Here is a 16419-nt window from a genome sequence, read left to right as displayed (position 1 = left end):
TCCTCAAGATCCGGATCAACTTTGCTTCCTCCCCTAAACTCATATTTGCAGCAACTATCATAGGTAAAGTGTTTTACTCGCCCAAATAGATATATTTCAAGTGACTAGGCAGCTGCTTCAGCTCCAAATTAGGTGCTTTAACTGTTGAGGGAACAAGAGATGCATTAGTAGGCGTCAGCTGCTCGAAAGGAGGAGTATTCTTACAACCATAAAGTCGGTCCAACTGGAATGCTTGGATAGCCTCCTCTATTCGGTCATCCTCCAAATCTCCTTCGAAAATTCTTTTCTCATTCAAACCATACGCCACCACTGCTTCAACTGGATCACTACTTGTAACCTAAAATACCCAACTTACAAGATCATGTGTAGTATCAACATTAAAACAATCACTATGATCATCATGAGATTTAAGAGCATCAAACACACGAAATTTCAGTTCTTTGTCATTCACTTGCATAGTTACAGTCCCCTTTTTTACATTAATATTCATGTCAGCAATAACCATAAAAGGTCATCCAAGAATAATACGTAACGATGAAGATCTAGGACTATCCTCCATATCCAACACAACAAAATCAGCAGACAAGATCAAGTCATTTATAGTTACCAAAACATCCTCTAAAATCCCCTTAGGTATTTTCACATTACGGTCAACTAGTTGCAGTGTTATAGAAGTCTCTTGGAGCTCTCCTAACCCTAGTTTTTCATAGACAGAGTAAGGTAACAAATTAATGCTGGTCCCTAAGTCTAGCAATGCCTTTTCAAAAAATTGATTTCCCACTTTACATGGTATGGTAAAACTACCAGGATCTTTAAGCTTTGGTGGGAGTTTATTTAACAACACAGCACTAACTTCTTCTTTCAAATCAATTTTTTCATGGGCAGTAAATTTTCTCTTTTGAGTACAACATTCTTTAAGAAATTTAGCGTAAGAGGGAATTTGTTTAATAGCATCAAGCAATGGAATATTAATTTCAACCTTACGCAAATTCTCAAAAATATCAAATGCCTTAGAATCAGTTTTCTTTTTGGCAAACTTTGCGAGAAAGGTGGAGGATCTCTTTCCCATTCCTGTGTCTCCACTGGTGCAGTTTTGCCGCCTGTTTGTACCCTATCTGTTGCTTGACTACAGTTTGTAGACTCTGTTTGCAGCTGCTCTGTCTGTTAATTTGCTTGCCACTTCGGAGAGTTGTTATAGCTTTCAATTGCTCTGGTTGCCCAGCTAGGTTATTCAAGGGCTGTGAAGGTAATTCTCCCTTCTTCCTCTCACTCATCTCCTTAGCCATTTGTCCCACTTGTGTCTCCAATTTTTGAATGGCTTGAGTTGTTTGTTACATGAATTGCATCATTGTAGTCTCCAGGTCACTCCTCTTTGCTGGTTGATGTGCAGGAGTTACTGTTTCAGCCGTATTCTGTTCATTCCTCCATGAGAAATTTGGGTGATTATGCCATGGATAAGCTTGATTTCTTATGTTGAAATTTCCTTGTCCCAAGTAATTGGCTTGTTCTTGGTCTGACATAAATGTCAATGGACAAGCTTCAGTCACATGATCATTATTTGAACAAATAGCACAAATAGTGACTGGCTTTGTTGGCACAGAAGCTTTCATATTCATTCCCTTCATGGCTTCAACAATCATGTCAAATTTTCGATTGATATTTCCCATCTCAGCTTGTACCATAGTGTCAGCACTTACTTCGTACATGCCTTGCTTCCTTGTTGAACTTCTACCCCGTGTAGAAAATTGTTGAGAATCTTCACTCAAGTCTTCGAATAGCTCCATTGTTTCGTCACTACTTTTCCTCATCAACACTCCATTACATGCTGAATCAACCTTCATCCTATTAATCTCATTCAAACCTTCGTAGAAGTGCAGAACAACATCATTCTTATGTAGATTATGAGTTGGGCAACGAGTCAATCGGCTTTTGAAATCTTTCCAAGCCTCATAGAATAAATCACCATCTTTTTGTTAAAAGTTTTGAATTTCTCGCACCAGCTGCTTGGTTCTATGGGCTGGAAAAAAATTTCCTTAAGAATTTAGTATCCATCTGCTCCCATGTGCCAATAGTACCTGCTTCAATAGAGTTGTACCACATCTTGGCTCCTCCTCTAAGAGTGAATGGGAAGAGTACCAATTTCAGATTATCAATAGATATCCCAGTCATATGTTGAGTACGACAAAGATCGGTAAAATCCTTCAGATGTTGATGTGGATTTTCATCAAACCACCCCTCATAATGTGGTACAGAATTCAGCAATTGGGGTAATAGGCTGACATTAGCTGCTCCCGTAGGTTGGCATGTGATACATGATGGCTGGGCAATGTTCTACGAGATGTATCTATTCATAATGGGTATCCGTGCATTACCCTCAGCATTCCCAGCGCCACCGACAATTTGAATCTCTCGATTAGGTGGGTTTTCAGCCATGTTTCTTTGTCTCAATGCTCTAGTTGTTCTTTTAATTTCTGGATCAAAATCTTCTAGTGGCTTATGTTGAGAACAAGTATTGACCATGCAACTTTAAGAGACAATCTTGTGCCTGCAGAGAAATTGATTGAGGTAAGTAAAAGTAGGAAAAAAAACTAAACAAATAAATACACACTACTGCAGTAAGAACAACCGGTAATGAACTTAACAGTCCCCGGCAACGGCGCCAAAACCTTGATCGATACTTTTCATCACAAGAAATACTTACAATTCAATACCGACGGGTTTATCCCACTCACAAGTGTATGTGCCGAAAGATAGTAAATGGTGAATGGGGTCGAATCCACAAAGACTGTATTAATTACCAACTATAACTACTAACAATAGTGTAAAATAAATTTCAAACGCTTCTAATATTAACTAGCAATAAAATTGAACTAAATATCAATGGACGAAAACTAACTTGGGTTTGGCATGTCAACTACCTCCACCTGTGCACACAAATTAATACGCAATCACACAATTTAAAAGTTTAACATTGTTAATTGAAAGGCCTTGGTCCAGCTGCAGTCAATTAGAATTCCCTAAACAACGATCCTGACTTTGGTCCAGTTGCAAGATCTTTTCTTATGAAAGGAGTCTTGGTTGGTCTATCCTAAGAGTTTCCTAAGACAAGCATACGCACTAGGAAATCGACAATTGCATAATTTACGATAATGGTCTATTACCCAATCAATTATGTCCTATGTTCCCAAAACTTGGATCTTATGCAAGTTCTTGTTACTTCGTCAAACACCGGGTCATGGTCAGCCGAATATGGTTAACTAACAATTCCTAGAATTAAGATGTTGATTAGGCATGCATAACAATAGGAAATAAGCAAACCCTAGCTAGAAAAGAGTTTAGCTACACATAATCATAATTAAAACCATATAAATACTCATTAACAATGTTCAAATCAATGGGAGAATTGAGATTTGCAGAAGAATTAGACTGCCAAGCTTGATGTTTCTTCTCTTCTTCTTGTCGTCACACTCTCTCCAATATTAGGTCTTCAACCGTGCAAAAAAAAAGTCCTTTTGTCTCAGCATAACACTGCTTATATAGTCTTTAACAAGCCCTAAGATGGCCCAACTATCTTTGCCACATCAGCAACTTAATCGCACAAGTCTGATTCTCGTGTTCTGTGGCCACAACAGGTTGCAAACAGGTTACAGATTCTGTCCCATGCTAGCTTTACTCTCCAACAGTACCTGTTCATAAAAACACCAATATGGGCAGTATTTTTACACTAACATCATAGAAAAATAATAACTTTAAGCCCAGAAAAATAAGTGTATTTTACACCTAACACGCATTGCCAACATCACTTCCTTCAGTAGCAGTCGGGATCTCGATTTCTGGTAATGTGGCTCCACAACACCAGCATTCAATCCCTCTTTAGGACCCTTCCTCATTCTCAGAGTCACCTTCACTTTATCGAGCCATTTTGAAATTATAATCCAAGCAAAGAAAACAAGGATTACCTTTGAGCAATTGGTCTCAGAAATCGGTTCCTATTGAACTCTTTAGGACAGTAAGAAGGCTTCTACTAAAATGACAAAGTACCAACTAAACCTCAAACCCTAGTTTAAAAGGTGCATGGAACGATGCCAATTAAATGATGTGACTCCTCCAAAAGCAACTCTAATCATCACTTGTCACGGTTCACTAAACGTTTCACCCAAGAAATGATGGATGGATTTTTGATTGGACCTCTATTTTGAGGTCCTAATATCATCTAATTAGGAGGTTCTAGTGCTTATAGTAATGCATTTGTGTTTAAATAAAGTAATTTTACTCTTATAGATGTTTCCCTATGCTTTTGCAGGAAATCGGGCTTTAATAACTGAATTAAGAACTTTTGGAGCTGAATGAAGAAGCTGAAATTCGCTAAGTGTCCGGACACCTATCCGGACAGTGGGCGTCCGGACACATCAAGATTCGTCCGGACACTTTCTTCACAAATCGAGACAGAGGCTCATAAAGTTGAAGGATGCATGAAGTGTCCGGACACCCGTCCGGACACCTATCGCGAATCTGCAAGTTTCTACATTGAAATTTCAAGGGCATTTGGGGAAAATCATTTATGTAACCAATGGGGGACGTTATTGTAAGGGTAATTAGGTATTTTTCATTGTAAAAAGAGAGGAAAACCCTAAGATTGGGTCTTCTTCCTCATTCATTGGATTACACAACATCTAGCCTCCATAGTTTTTCTCTCTTTCTCTCTCTAGGGTTTTACTTAGTTCTTGTGATCTTGATTGTAAACATTGGTTTTTATCTATAAAATTGATTTTTATTCTCATTATAATGAGTGGCTAAGTTCCCTTTCTAGTTTCTAGTCCCGAACGGTGGGTGCAAGGTTTCGATTACTCAAGGTATGCTCAAAGAATCGTAGTTTCGATTTTTCTCTTTTAATTTCGTGATAGTTGTGTGATTGGATATATGAGAATGATATATTTGATTGTATTCTTGGATTGTCTAGTCTAGGGATTGCATCTAATGTGTTTGATTGAGAATTGTTAAATCCATTGCATGATTTCCTTAATTAATTGAGTTTTCCATTGCATAGCTATTAATTATGTGTATTGATGATGGGGTTTTGGGTTAATTTAGGAATGTGCATGGGAGAGTTATGGTTAATTGATCTTTGAGTGTGAAACTAGGGTGTTAGCCAAGCCGAGCCCCAAGGGGGAACATTAATCCATAATATTTGGTGCTTATCCCTTTGTGTTCATCATAGATTAAGAGACCCGATGGCCTACATGTATGAATTGAAGTCTTATATCTTAATTCTCTTTGCATATGCATGATTGATAGTATCACACAATGCATTGTGTGTGGTTGTGTGTGTTTGAAATGATATCTTGAGTATGAGAACCGAGTAGCCACCGGGACGGATTAGAGACTAGGTTTTTAATTAATTGTCTTAAATCCAATTCGTGCTTACTTTGATTACAAAATCGCTCATGCTACCGAGTCATTTGGGCCATTTCATTTACTTGCTTTTATTTGATATTCATTGTGTTTATTAGTGTTAGCTAGTCATTTGCATATCATTCACTTCAAATTTGCATTGCTTCCTCGTGGATCGATACCGGACTTACCGGTTTATTACTTGACGATACCCTACACTTGGGGTAGGTACACACACACTTTGGTGTCGGTCAATTTCAAAAACGTGTCCTACCGTTTAATACCCACCGTTTCATTTTGACACATGACGTTGTCCCTACTTTATTTAAAAAACACAAGCTCAATCATGTAAGTGGGACCCCTAACCTGCCACGTAACATAGTCCAATGTCTGCTGTGAGGAACCTCAGTTCCGACCTAGTTTCATTTAATGAATTATCATTGTGATTATGATTTCATTCTCTCTTACGAGTATTCAATTAACTTACATGTCTTTCAAATCAGTTAAGACAGTTACTTACTTATCAATTATACTGTTGATCATAATACTAACGTTGTTTCAAAGTTCTCAACAGGGAGCACAGAAACAATGACCCTGGCACCACGCCTCTTCAAGTTATATATCTATACACACCTCTTTAGGCTATATATCTATACATGCCTCTTCAGGGTATATATCTATACACGCCTCTTCAAGCAAAAAGAAGCTGTTCCCAGCTATACATGCCTCTTCAGGTGAAAAAAAGTTGTTTCCAGCTATACACGCCTCTCCAGGCAACCTGAAGCTGTGCCTAGCTATACATACCTTTTCATGCTACATTTGCTTAACAAATATCTTGTTCTATGCAAGCCTTACAGGATACACACTGCAAACTACTTTCCAAGATGCAGCTGCATTCATACTTAGAGAGTGAAGGACAATTGTGGTTACCAAAATTCGTATGGCCCCACTGGGCCACATAATTACTAACCCAAGTCCGGAATGCCGAAATTCATAGGCCCAACTAGCACACTCTGGCGCATGCTAAGGCCCATACGAATTGTTCTAGGCTCTTACCATTAACAACACAGTCACATGACAACAAACAGTGACCCTGACGCCACATCTAACACCATATCTGACAATAGCGGCTAACGTCCCCTCTTATACTTACTTTATTGTGTGTCATTACTTAACATGAACTTCCTTTCACCTAGCAATGACGCGACCACAATAAAGGCGCCTGGACGCCAAGCCATCAATCTTGCCCATGATCATTCCCTCCTAGGGAGCATGATCCAATCCAGCTCACACCAACATCTTTGTACCTAACAGATACGTATCCACAGGTATGATCTCTTATCACATACTATCATTTCACTTATAGTATCCCACTACTACTCTCCATTTTGTGACCAACGCGTGTCAAACTCTTATCTTATCATATGTCTCGACATCCCATTCTGCTTTCCGTCTACCAAACCTGACACGTCTGATATACTTGACTTTCATGCACTTATACCTTGGGTTTTGCCAAAAAAGACACAAGTGGGTGACACAACTCTCGAGGTCTGTCCTCACTTTCATATAAATACCCTGCTCCTACCTTGTAGAAGGGGATCGAAACATTGAATACCAAACAACATCGAAACTCTCTGACCACTCACTTACGATTTAGCCATAAACACTCCAACCATCGTCGGTCTTCCACCTCCGATCACCACTGACTTGATCATCGGAGCCTCTACGATCGACACCCCCCAGACCAGTCTGAGAGCTTTCACGGTTGTATTTGTTGTGACGTTTGCAGGATTCAAAGGTGCAGACAAGCCTCCACGTAATCAAAGTTGACTATTCAACGATTGTAGAAAATTGCCCTATAGTAGCTAATAATGTTATCCTACATAGAAGTCTATCTTGTAAAGAGGTAATCCACGAGTAACAATATTCAACTAATTAGCTAATGATATTATCTTACATTGGAGTCCATCTTATGAAAAAGTCATTGATCCACAGATGGCTGATTTGTTTGGTCAGTTGCCAAGTTATAAGAATCTATATGGTCTTGTTTGTTGGCCTCCCAATCATGATATGAATGCAATATCTTGTTTGTTAAAGTAACCGAACTCTTGGAGAATTCTTCCTTGAAGTGAGGCTTTCTAATCAGCTGATATGAGACTTTTATTGTCCTACCACTTTGTGTTGAAGGAATTTCATTTGAACCAAATTCATCACTCAGGATATTCTTAATGCCCGAACGACAAGGTAAAAGAGAGGCAGGAAACGTGTCCAATGCCTGAACAAGAAACAAAATTGAATTCATCTCATGCAGTTTGAGGATGAGATTTGGTCAGTTTGGGTGCCAAATTATACTATCAACATGTAGTGGCATATTGTCCTATACATTAAATATATTGCTTGGATTTATTTGCGGTGATGTGAACCAGTGTTCCCCTGGAGATTGGCAGGCAATGGTGTTCTTGATGAGGTTAATTTTTTGTGGACTACAGTTCTCTGGGCTACATTATCTTTGGCAGAAGATGATAATTTGGCATGAAATGTAACTTGTCGGCCACAGCTTCCCCTCTTGTGTACTATCGGCAAATGGTAAATTCTTGACCTCACATCTTTCTCAATTTGAAGAACTGGTTTTCAATTTAAAACCAAAATTAAATATATTTATAATATAATTTTAGATATAATATAGATATTATCAAAATACGTCCGCCAATAGAGATAGGCCACGTGGCAACACAAGTGTCTGCTAGGCCAGGATGAAGAAGGAACCGAAGTACCTACTTCGGTCCCTTAGGAATCCATACCGAAGTCAACCAATTTGACCCTGTGTTTACCACACCAAAGTACAACCTTGGTAATGTCCCCACACAACCAAAGTAGGTATAGACCAGGTCCAACAATGAAGAGTCCCAATAGAACACCAATTCTCAGTAGAGTCCAACTCCCATTTGGAGAGAGATACAAATGGAATTTACCATCCGAAAAACCTTCTGGAAAACCAATGAAAGAGAGTCTGACTCCTACTACAACTCAAACACTTCAAACTCATATAAAAAGGAACATCTGTCCTCAGGTAAACATTCTAACTCCTGCACTCTCAATTACTTACTGAGCAAGAGGCAATGCTTGAAGCAACGAGCCATCCTCCCAAGTTTAGTACTGTACTGACTTGAGTATTGGAGTGGTCCCCCCAAGTACACCCTCGGGACCCTACCAAAGCTTACGTTCGCTTCTTGTGTAGGAAGGAAGGAAGTAAGCACGTACCAGCAAAGAAGAGATTAGTTATTCTAGCTCAGTCTAACTTGATTGATTCGTCTGATAGGGCAGACTTATTTCGGACATCATCAAATATTATATATATTCTTGTAAAATAAAATTATAATTTTTCTAAAAGAATTATCTTATAACATACCGTGACTATCAATTTGTCTTGCAAACTGAATTTAATATTTTTTATGATTAGTTTTTACCAAATAAAGATTACGATATAATAAAGAACGACTACAAAAAATAAATAAATAAAACGTTACAGTACCAAATGACACATGTTTTCTTATAGATATAGTTTTTACAGCATCTTTTTAAAAAATTATAATTAAAAAAAAAAACAATGAGGTATTTCCCTTTTCCCAAATAATACCGAACTACAATTGATATTTTAAAGTCCAATCTATGTGACACATATGATATCCATTGATTATGAACATAGATTTACGACTCCTTAAACATTCAACATTTCAAACAGATGATGATTTAAATGGGGGTAAGAAATTGAGGGGACAAAACATTTTTCATTGCAACTATAAAAACTACAAAATAAAAGTCTGGGTGATAGGAATGGAATGTAGCTCATCAGTATTATATTTTATTCTAATCAAACTTAAAAGTGATTTAAGTATGAGTAATTCTATTGATTCCCACAATAAGACTCCTATTTTACTCACAAATCTATGTGCCATGTGTAATAACGACTGATTATAAACATATATATATGACTAACTTAACATCTTCACGTTAATTAGGGTAAAAATGATTATATTTTCGGGGTCTCGATCAAGCATTATATTCTTCAAGTATTTATATATTATTTGAACTCTTAAATATTAATATTCGAATTTATTATTAAATAATACATTGTAATGGAATAAAATTAGTGTAATTTTAAATTTGAATATATATCATTTGGAAGTTTTAATATATCTAATTTTAAATTTGAATTTATCTCATTTTTATAAATTCAACTCCATATATACAAAGTTTTAATATAATCTTGTGTGCACAAAACTGACACGTGGCGCAAATACAAAGTTTATAATCTAGTTTTATATAACTAGATATAATTGCAAGGTTGTTAGAACTGGGTGGATCGGTCCGACCTTACAATCGGTGACTAAGCACTTATTCAGTCTGATTGATATGTCAGAACCGATAATACCAAGAACTAGATAATTTTTAATTGAACCGACTGGTTCTGCAATTGAAAATGGAGACATAGTATTGATATATTTCTATATTATTGTGAATATTATATATTATTGCGAGTATTATAAAATATGAAATATTTTTAATAAATATAGTAATTTATTACATTGAACCCGATTTGAATCCCGATTGAATCATTAAACCGTAAACCGAAATATTTTTCAATTCGATAACCGATCCGGTTTTTAAAACCTTCTATAAAGGGCCAGCTAGCTAGACTTCTTTTATATATTTTATTTTTATGATAATCACACCCAGAAGTCGGACTACCCTACGACCTATCCCTATATAGTAAACTCGGGTGCAAGATCCCTCTCTATATCAGCTACTCCAAGTATGTCATGAATGTAATTATCATGGGTACATTATATCATATCTACACATACAGAAGTAAAGAGTCCAACGTCAATGTCGTTTTTATTTTATTTTTACTAAAAAATGGTGGGCAGGAAAGATTTAACCCGAATTCTAATGTAGTTAGGTAAGTAGTCAAAATTGCAATAAATACTGGTTGTCACATAAGAAAATGATACTTGTGTCTCTGTGTAGCTAGTGAGAAGAAAATTGCAAAGCTCATTTTGGACCACAACCATGAGGACCTACCCCAACTTGCATACTGATCTACTTATACAAACCCATTTCTCTATCTCAAGAAGCCTAATTGAAAACTTGATCGGTTTATTTCACCAAATATATTCTCTGGCTTCTCTAACTTGCTGCTTAGTTCTCTTCCAATTTTTTCTTCTGTAATCATGGCTATGATCTCAAATAACCTCGGGGATGTCTCTTTCTCTTGGTTCTTGAACCGCACCGACGAGGCTTTTGTGCGTAATGTAGTCACAGAATCCAGTAGAATCACTAAGAGTAACAATGAAGAAGATGGAGAGATTGGAGTATTTAGTGCTGACAAGTACTTCAATGGAGTTTCAGGAAATGAAGAGAGTACTAATAATGCAAGCAAGTACAAAAAAGAGCAGCAAGTAGTCTTGACAAAACCAAAACTGTTTACACCTCCAAGTGTTGCTTCTGAATCATCATCCAGTTGGCACAGCCAGACTGCGTTGCTGCCGCTGAGTAGCACCACCGTCGTTAAGAATCTGCCGAGGAGAAAACCAAACAAGGACCAACAAGGAAATAAGGGTGGTGGCGGTTTTCTTGCCAGTCTTGGCTGCAAATGCTATTGTTCTGATAAGACTTCTGTTGATGTCGTCGAGGACGAGGACGACAACATAACTGAAGTTAGTTTGAACAAAGGTCTTAATAATCATGTAGAGTTCTCAAAATCTCGATTCGATCAAGTTGCAGGGAAGGAAGAAGTACTCCCCCGTCAGTCGCTGGAGGTGTTTGGGTCACCGGTGATGGACAAGAGGGGCAGGTCATTAAGCCTTGAGAGGAGGCTCACAATGTTGTCATCATCAGCATCATCTTGTACTCCTAGAATCGAGACAATCATCGATGAATACGATAAGAACAACAACGATGATGGTGGTGATAATTATAGCGACGCGAGTTCAGATTTGTTCGAGATAGAGAGCCTAACAGGGAAAGTGAAGCCAATATTCCTTACAAGGCAACTATCATCAGCAGAATCAATTACATCTGGTTGTGGCACTCCAACTACTTGTTATGCACCAAGCGAGGCTAGTGTTGAATGGAGTGTGGTTACTGCCAGTGCTGCTGATTTCTCATCCGCGGCGTCGGATTACGAAGATTTAAAGGCACCCACCACCAAGACCAACATCAAGCCAATTAGTCCGATCAAAGGTAGACGATCCGGTAATATTCTGCTGGGTTGTAAGAATCAGAAGGCGGTTCAAGTTGCAGAAGATGCATATATGATGAGAACATATCATCATAACAACGTTGAGCCAAGAATGATGACAAGGTTTCAAGCTGAGACTAAACTCACTGGTCGCAAAACTCATATTTTGTACCAATTCTAGAATAAGTGTGTTGAATGGTTTAATTTGGTAGTACTATTAGTAGTTGTTTCTTCTGCCTAGGTATGGAGTCAAGAATTACATCTTGTCTTCTGCATAGATATGTAGTTGTTTATTCTGCCTATATAATTCAAGAAAATTTGGTCCCCAATGACACATGCAAATATGTAGTTCTTTTGTTTGATAGACATAAAATACAATACTCAATACAATTGAAATCAAGAAATCAAGTTAGAGGATATATAACACCATGTTTTATTTAACAATCTACCCCTCTGCACTAGTAACATATTGACGCGCACGACTTCATCTTCCTAGTCCCAACACTAGCCTAGGAAAAAAATTTGTTACTAGTTTGGAAGTGTTGTCAGGAAAAGTGCTTGTTATTAGTTTGGAAGTTTGACATATTATATTTTGTACTTCACTTCTTCCCTAAGGTGATGTGGGACAAGAAACGTAGCTCCATCACCAATCGGTAGCTCGCTTACCACCTCCAAACTTGACACTGCAGAAGCTTGTGACCCCATCCACTCAAGCTGAGTGCTACAGTTTATGTTTTAAAAAAGGGAGAAAAAGAAAAACAAACAGTGAAAGATTTGGGCTAGTTAACAAATTGAAAAGATAAGTTCTTTGGTTGATAGACATACAATACAGTTGAAATCAAGTTAGAGGATATTTCCATATTTCATGGACAAACTGACAAACAGAGAAATTAAAAGGATAAGAAATAAATAAATTGGATGACATGATGGGCAATATATTTATTCAGTGTAGGGAGGAGTGTCCCTTTCAAAATTAATTGCTGGAGGATGGAATGTCAAGATAAGAATGTCATACAATGACCTGCTCACCACTCCCTTCCATGTAAATCTGTGAACAACTCTCCTGATTTAGTTGTTAAATCGCTTTGATGAGCAGCACAAGTAACTAACTCATTAATGTGATGCATGGTCTATCTTATTGGATTCTTTTACTCCAAAGGAATACCAAGGCTTATTAAGTCCACCAATATGACATACAACTCGTGCATTAAAGAGAATATACGTACTCTCACAATCATTAAAAAAAGACCCAAATGTTGTCATTTAATCCAAAGTATTCCGTTGGATAGAAAGAAAAGGATTTGATAAATATTGATACATATATATATATGAACCCTACAACTTGCGTTGTCCAGGACTAGTAGCTAGTTGTTGAACTTTTAATACCGAACCCTACAACCTTACTTGTCCAGGATCAGGAGTAATTGGACTTACAACAATATACATCAATCTCACAAAATAAATCTCGCACTCCAACCCACGTTGATGGGATTCGAACCCTGGTCCGGGCGAGATTGCCTACCGACGGGCTATCCCATATTTCCCAGCATGAGATATGATGTATCCTAGATCGAGAGGAGAATGTTTCAAATTGCCATAAAGTCTCTATTGGGAGTTCCATCTGTAGAATCAGGCTGGAGTTAAAGAGTAGTTTGGCATGCCACCAAAATAAATATGTGGTCCTTCTTTGTTGCCCCAAAACATTATTGAGTATTGACCATCTATGTAGAGAGAGAGGGAGAGGGTCTCTTCAATTTGCATTATTTGTACTTTGACAGTCATTGTTTTGGATCAGAATTTATAAGATTTTCATACAATTAATATAACAAAAATTAGAAGGACATGAATGGTGCCGTGAAATCAAGATAAGTTCATTATTTTCTCAAACCCAGGATCGGTAGTCATTACCTTTCGGGTGTGCGGTGGATAAACCTACCACCCTACGCACTATTCCACAAATTACACATATATCTCATGTAAGCCATGAAAAATACATGTATAAGCTCATGCCTCTAGGGAAGATTGAACTCTAATGGGGTACGATTACCATATACCTTACGAGGCGAACACCGTCATTGCCAATTTTCCAAACACAAGAGAATGCCAACAACTAATGCTTCAAGCCCCAATGTAATTACAGCAACTTGTTCTTCGAGAGAATTTTCACTAACCTTTTGTGCAATTCTCTCCACTTAAGAAATTTGATAGGCTTACATAGGTCCCAATATCCACCAAATCAAAACAAAATCCCAAGTTCACAGTCAAACCTTCTTGATTATAGATGACCACTTGCTAGGAATCCCGGCAGTTATCATTCCAAGAGCACCCAAACAGTGTGTGGCACTCATTTATTGAGTGTAGTGATATCATAATAAGGGGTCCATTAAAAATCACATCCAAATATCCAATGAATGAGTGTCACACACTGTTGGGATGCTCTTGGAATGATTATTGCTGAGATCTTTATCATTTTTGAGTGAAAACATATGTAAAAATTAAATATAGGTAGGGGCACTCATTAAGTGAAATTTACATTTTGATAAATGTCGTGTACATGTTTAATTGCAGAATTTTGGCAATTTAATGGTATCATAAAAAAAATTCTTAACAAACAGCCTCATGTCACATACAATAGAACTTTTCATCACAATCAGACCAGCTTTCTTTTACAACAGAGAAGCAAAAGCACATAATGGTTGAAAATATTTTTATTCATCTTCAGATATAAATGAGAAGAGGGGAAAAGCCCTTAAAGTGATGATATTGTTTTTAAATTATAGAAGTTGAAGGAGAATTTTCTGATATTCTCATTGATCTTTTTATGGATATATATATATATATAAGAGTTCTATTGTTACAAGAGAATATGCTATCACAATATTTATGTACATAATTCTCTCCTTAACAATAGGAGAGAATTCCTCCCATTGATTTATTCTAATTGATCTTCAATTATAGTTGATAATTATAGAAGGCAATCATAGGAGGTAATTACTCCTAATCATATATTCTAACAGCCCTCCTCAAGGTGATGCATGGATATCACACATGTTCGGCTTGCTAAGAGAATTTGTAAATACTTTGTTGGATACTGCTTTGGTAAGAACATCCTGATAGGAATAGTATGCTAAAGGCCATTATTTTATGTAATATTCAAACTCGTTTTATTTATTTGAATAAAATATATTTAACATTTAATATGAGAAAAGATATATTGGCATAAGTGTCTTTTATTCTATATGGTATATGAATAGCTTGCACACGGAAGATCAATTCATAAGTTCCTATCGAATATAAGTAATCGATCGCAGCTAAGATGAAATTTGACAAACTGTCGGCTTGGTTGTTGTATAGTTTTCAGTATACCTATCTTGGTTACGGAGAGCGGCAAAGTTTGAACTTACTATACCAATACACTCGGAGTGTATTGATCAGGACTACGTGTAAGTCAATTTTCTTAGTCTGACCATATGAAAAATTATACACTCAGACAGACATTATAGAATTATTCATATTCTTAATTTATTAAAGATTATTAGTACATGTGCATTTAATGTACGGGATTTTGATTTACTAAAGGGTGAGGTCTTTTTATACAGACTGACAAACACCAAGTGAGTTGGGTCACAGTATTAAATGTACGATGAAAAATAATCTGTTAATAAAATTCACAACCAATTATGGATTGATGCTACCCTCTTGAGAATGCTTATAGGATTTGAAATTGTGTCAAAACCCTACAGGTGGATTTTCGTTAATTCGACACATTAAAATAAGTTAAGCGGTAAGCTCAAGGAAATAATTAAAGATGTCAATTAAATATTATATGTCAGTGGCATATTTAATTGACGGGTATCTATAACTTAACGTGAGGAATTTTATGAACAGATATAACGAAAGGCTCAGATTTAATTTGAGATAAAACGGGGAGTGCAATTATAATATTTTAGTGGTATATATTATAATTTATGAATCATAATTATGTCAATGAGTTTGGGTTTGAGTTGATAATTAAATTCATAGGAAGCCCATTGTAAGCATTGTTTTATTTTTCCTAGTTGGTCCCCACTGTAGCCCAGAAGCACAATACTAGAAGATACAGGAAAACCAAAAAGGACCGAAAATAGGAGAAGGAGAGGCCTAGCGGCCGGCCCACCTAGGAAGAAAACCCTAGGTGTGCCTGACCCTATAAATCCACATATAGTGTATGTTTTGTTCACACAAGTTTTGAGATACCAGTTGATCTCTCTACTCTCCAATCATTTCCACTAGTTTTTGGTTTGTGTTCTTCAGGTTCTTCGAATAAAGAGACCACCCTCTTGATTCAAGTTTGGGAATTGGTGCATACGGTGGAAGATCCGTAGGTTTGAGCTTAATATAAAACGCCCTGACTCCATCCTTCGTTCCTGATTATTAGAGATCAATTTAGAAATATCTCAAGGTAAATAATCTACGTACAATTAATTGATATATGGTTTATGCTATGGTGACTAAAATTGATAAGAAAATTTTTGAAACCTATCTAGCTATCGTTTATATTTATGAGGTCCTTATACGCTTTCGCGAGTTGCATGTTTCCAACACATCCGCAAGTTGAAATTCTGACTTGACAAATGGAAATGAATGATACCAGCTTCAAGCTTTTCTTTGATGAAATGTCTATCGACTTTCACATGTTTCGTTCTATCATGTTGGACGGGGTTATGAGCAATCTCTATAGCTAATGTATTATCACAATAGAGATTCATTACAATTCTTTGAGGGAATCTCAACTCTTTCAACAGATT

General features: G+C 36.9%; 1 protein-coding gene across 1 annotated transcript; it reads left to right on the top strand.

The window, feature by feature from the left end:
- Positions 1 to 10484: 10484 nt before the first annotated feature.
- On the top strand, positions 10485 to 11946 carry LOC120008072 (protein PHYTOCHROME KINASE SUBSTRATE 1-like). Its single transcript, XM_038858583.1, has one exon. The coding sequence runs from the start codon at positions 10623 to 10625 to the stop codon at positions 11811 to 11813; it is 1191 nt and encodes a 396-aa protein (XP_038714511.1). The 5' UTR covers positions 10485 to 10622; the 3' UTR covers positions 11814 to 11946.
- Positions 11947 to 16419: the final 4473 nt, after the last annotated feature.

Source organism: Tripterygium wilfordii, chromosome 10, assembly GCF_013401445.1.
Source record: "Tripterygium wilfordii isolate XIE 37 chromosome 10, ASM1340144v1, whole genome shotgun sequence".
Lineage (NCBI taxonomy): Eukaryota > Viridiplantae > Streptophyta > Magnoliopsida > Celastrales > Celastraceae > Tripterygium > Tripterygium wilfordii.
This window is presented reverse-complemented; position numbering and strand designations above follow the sequence as displayed.

Excerpts from the sequence above, each read along its gene's own strand:
- LOC120008072 (XM_038858583.1), top strand. The coding sequence starts at position 10,623 with ATGGCTATGATCTCAAATAACCTCGGGGATGTCTCTTTCTCTTGGTTC.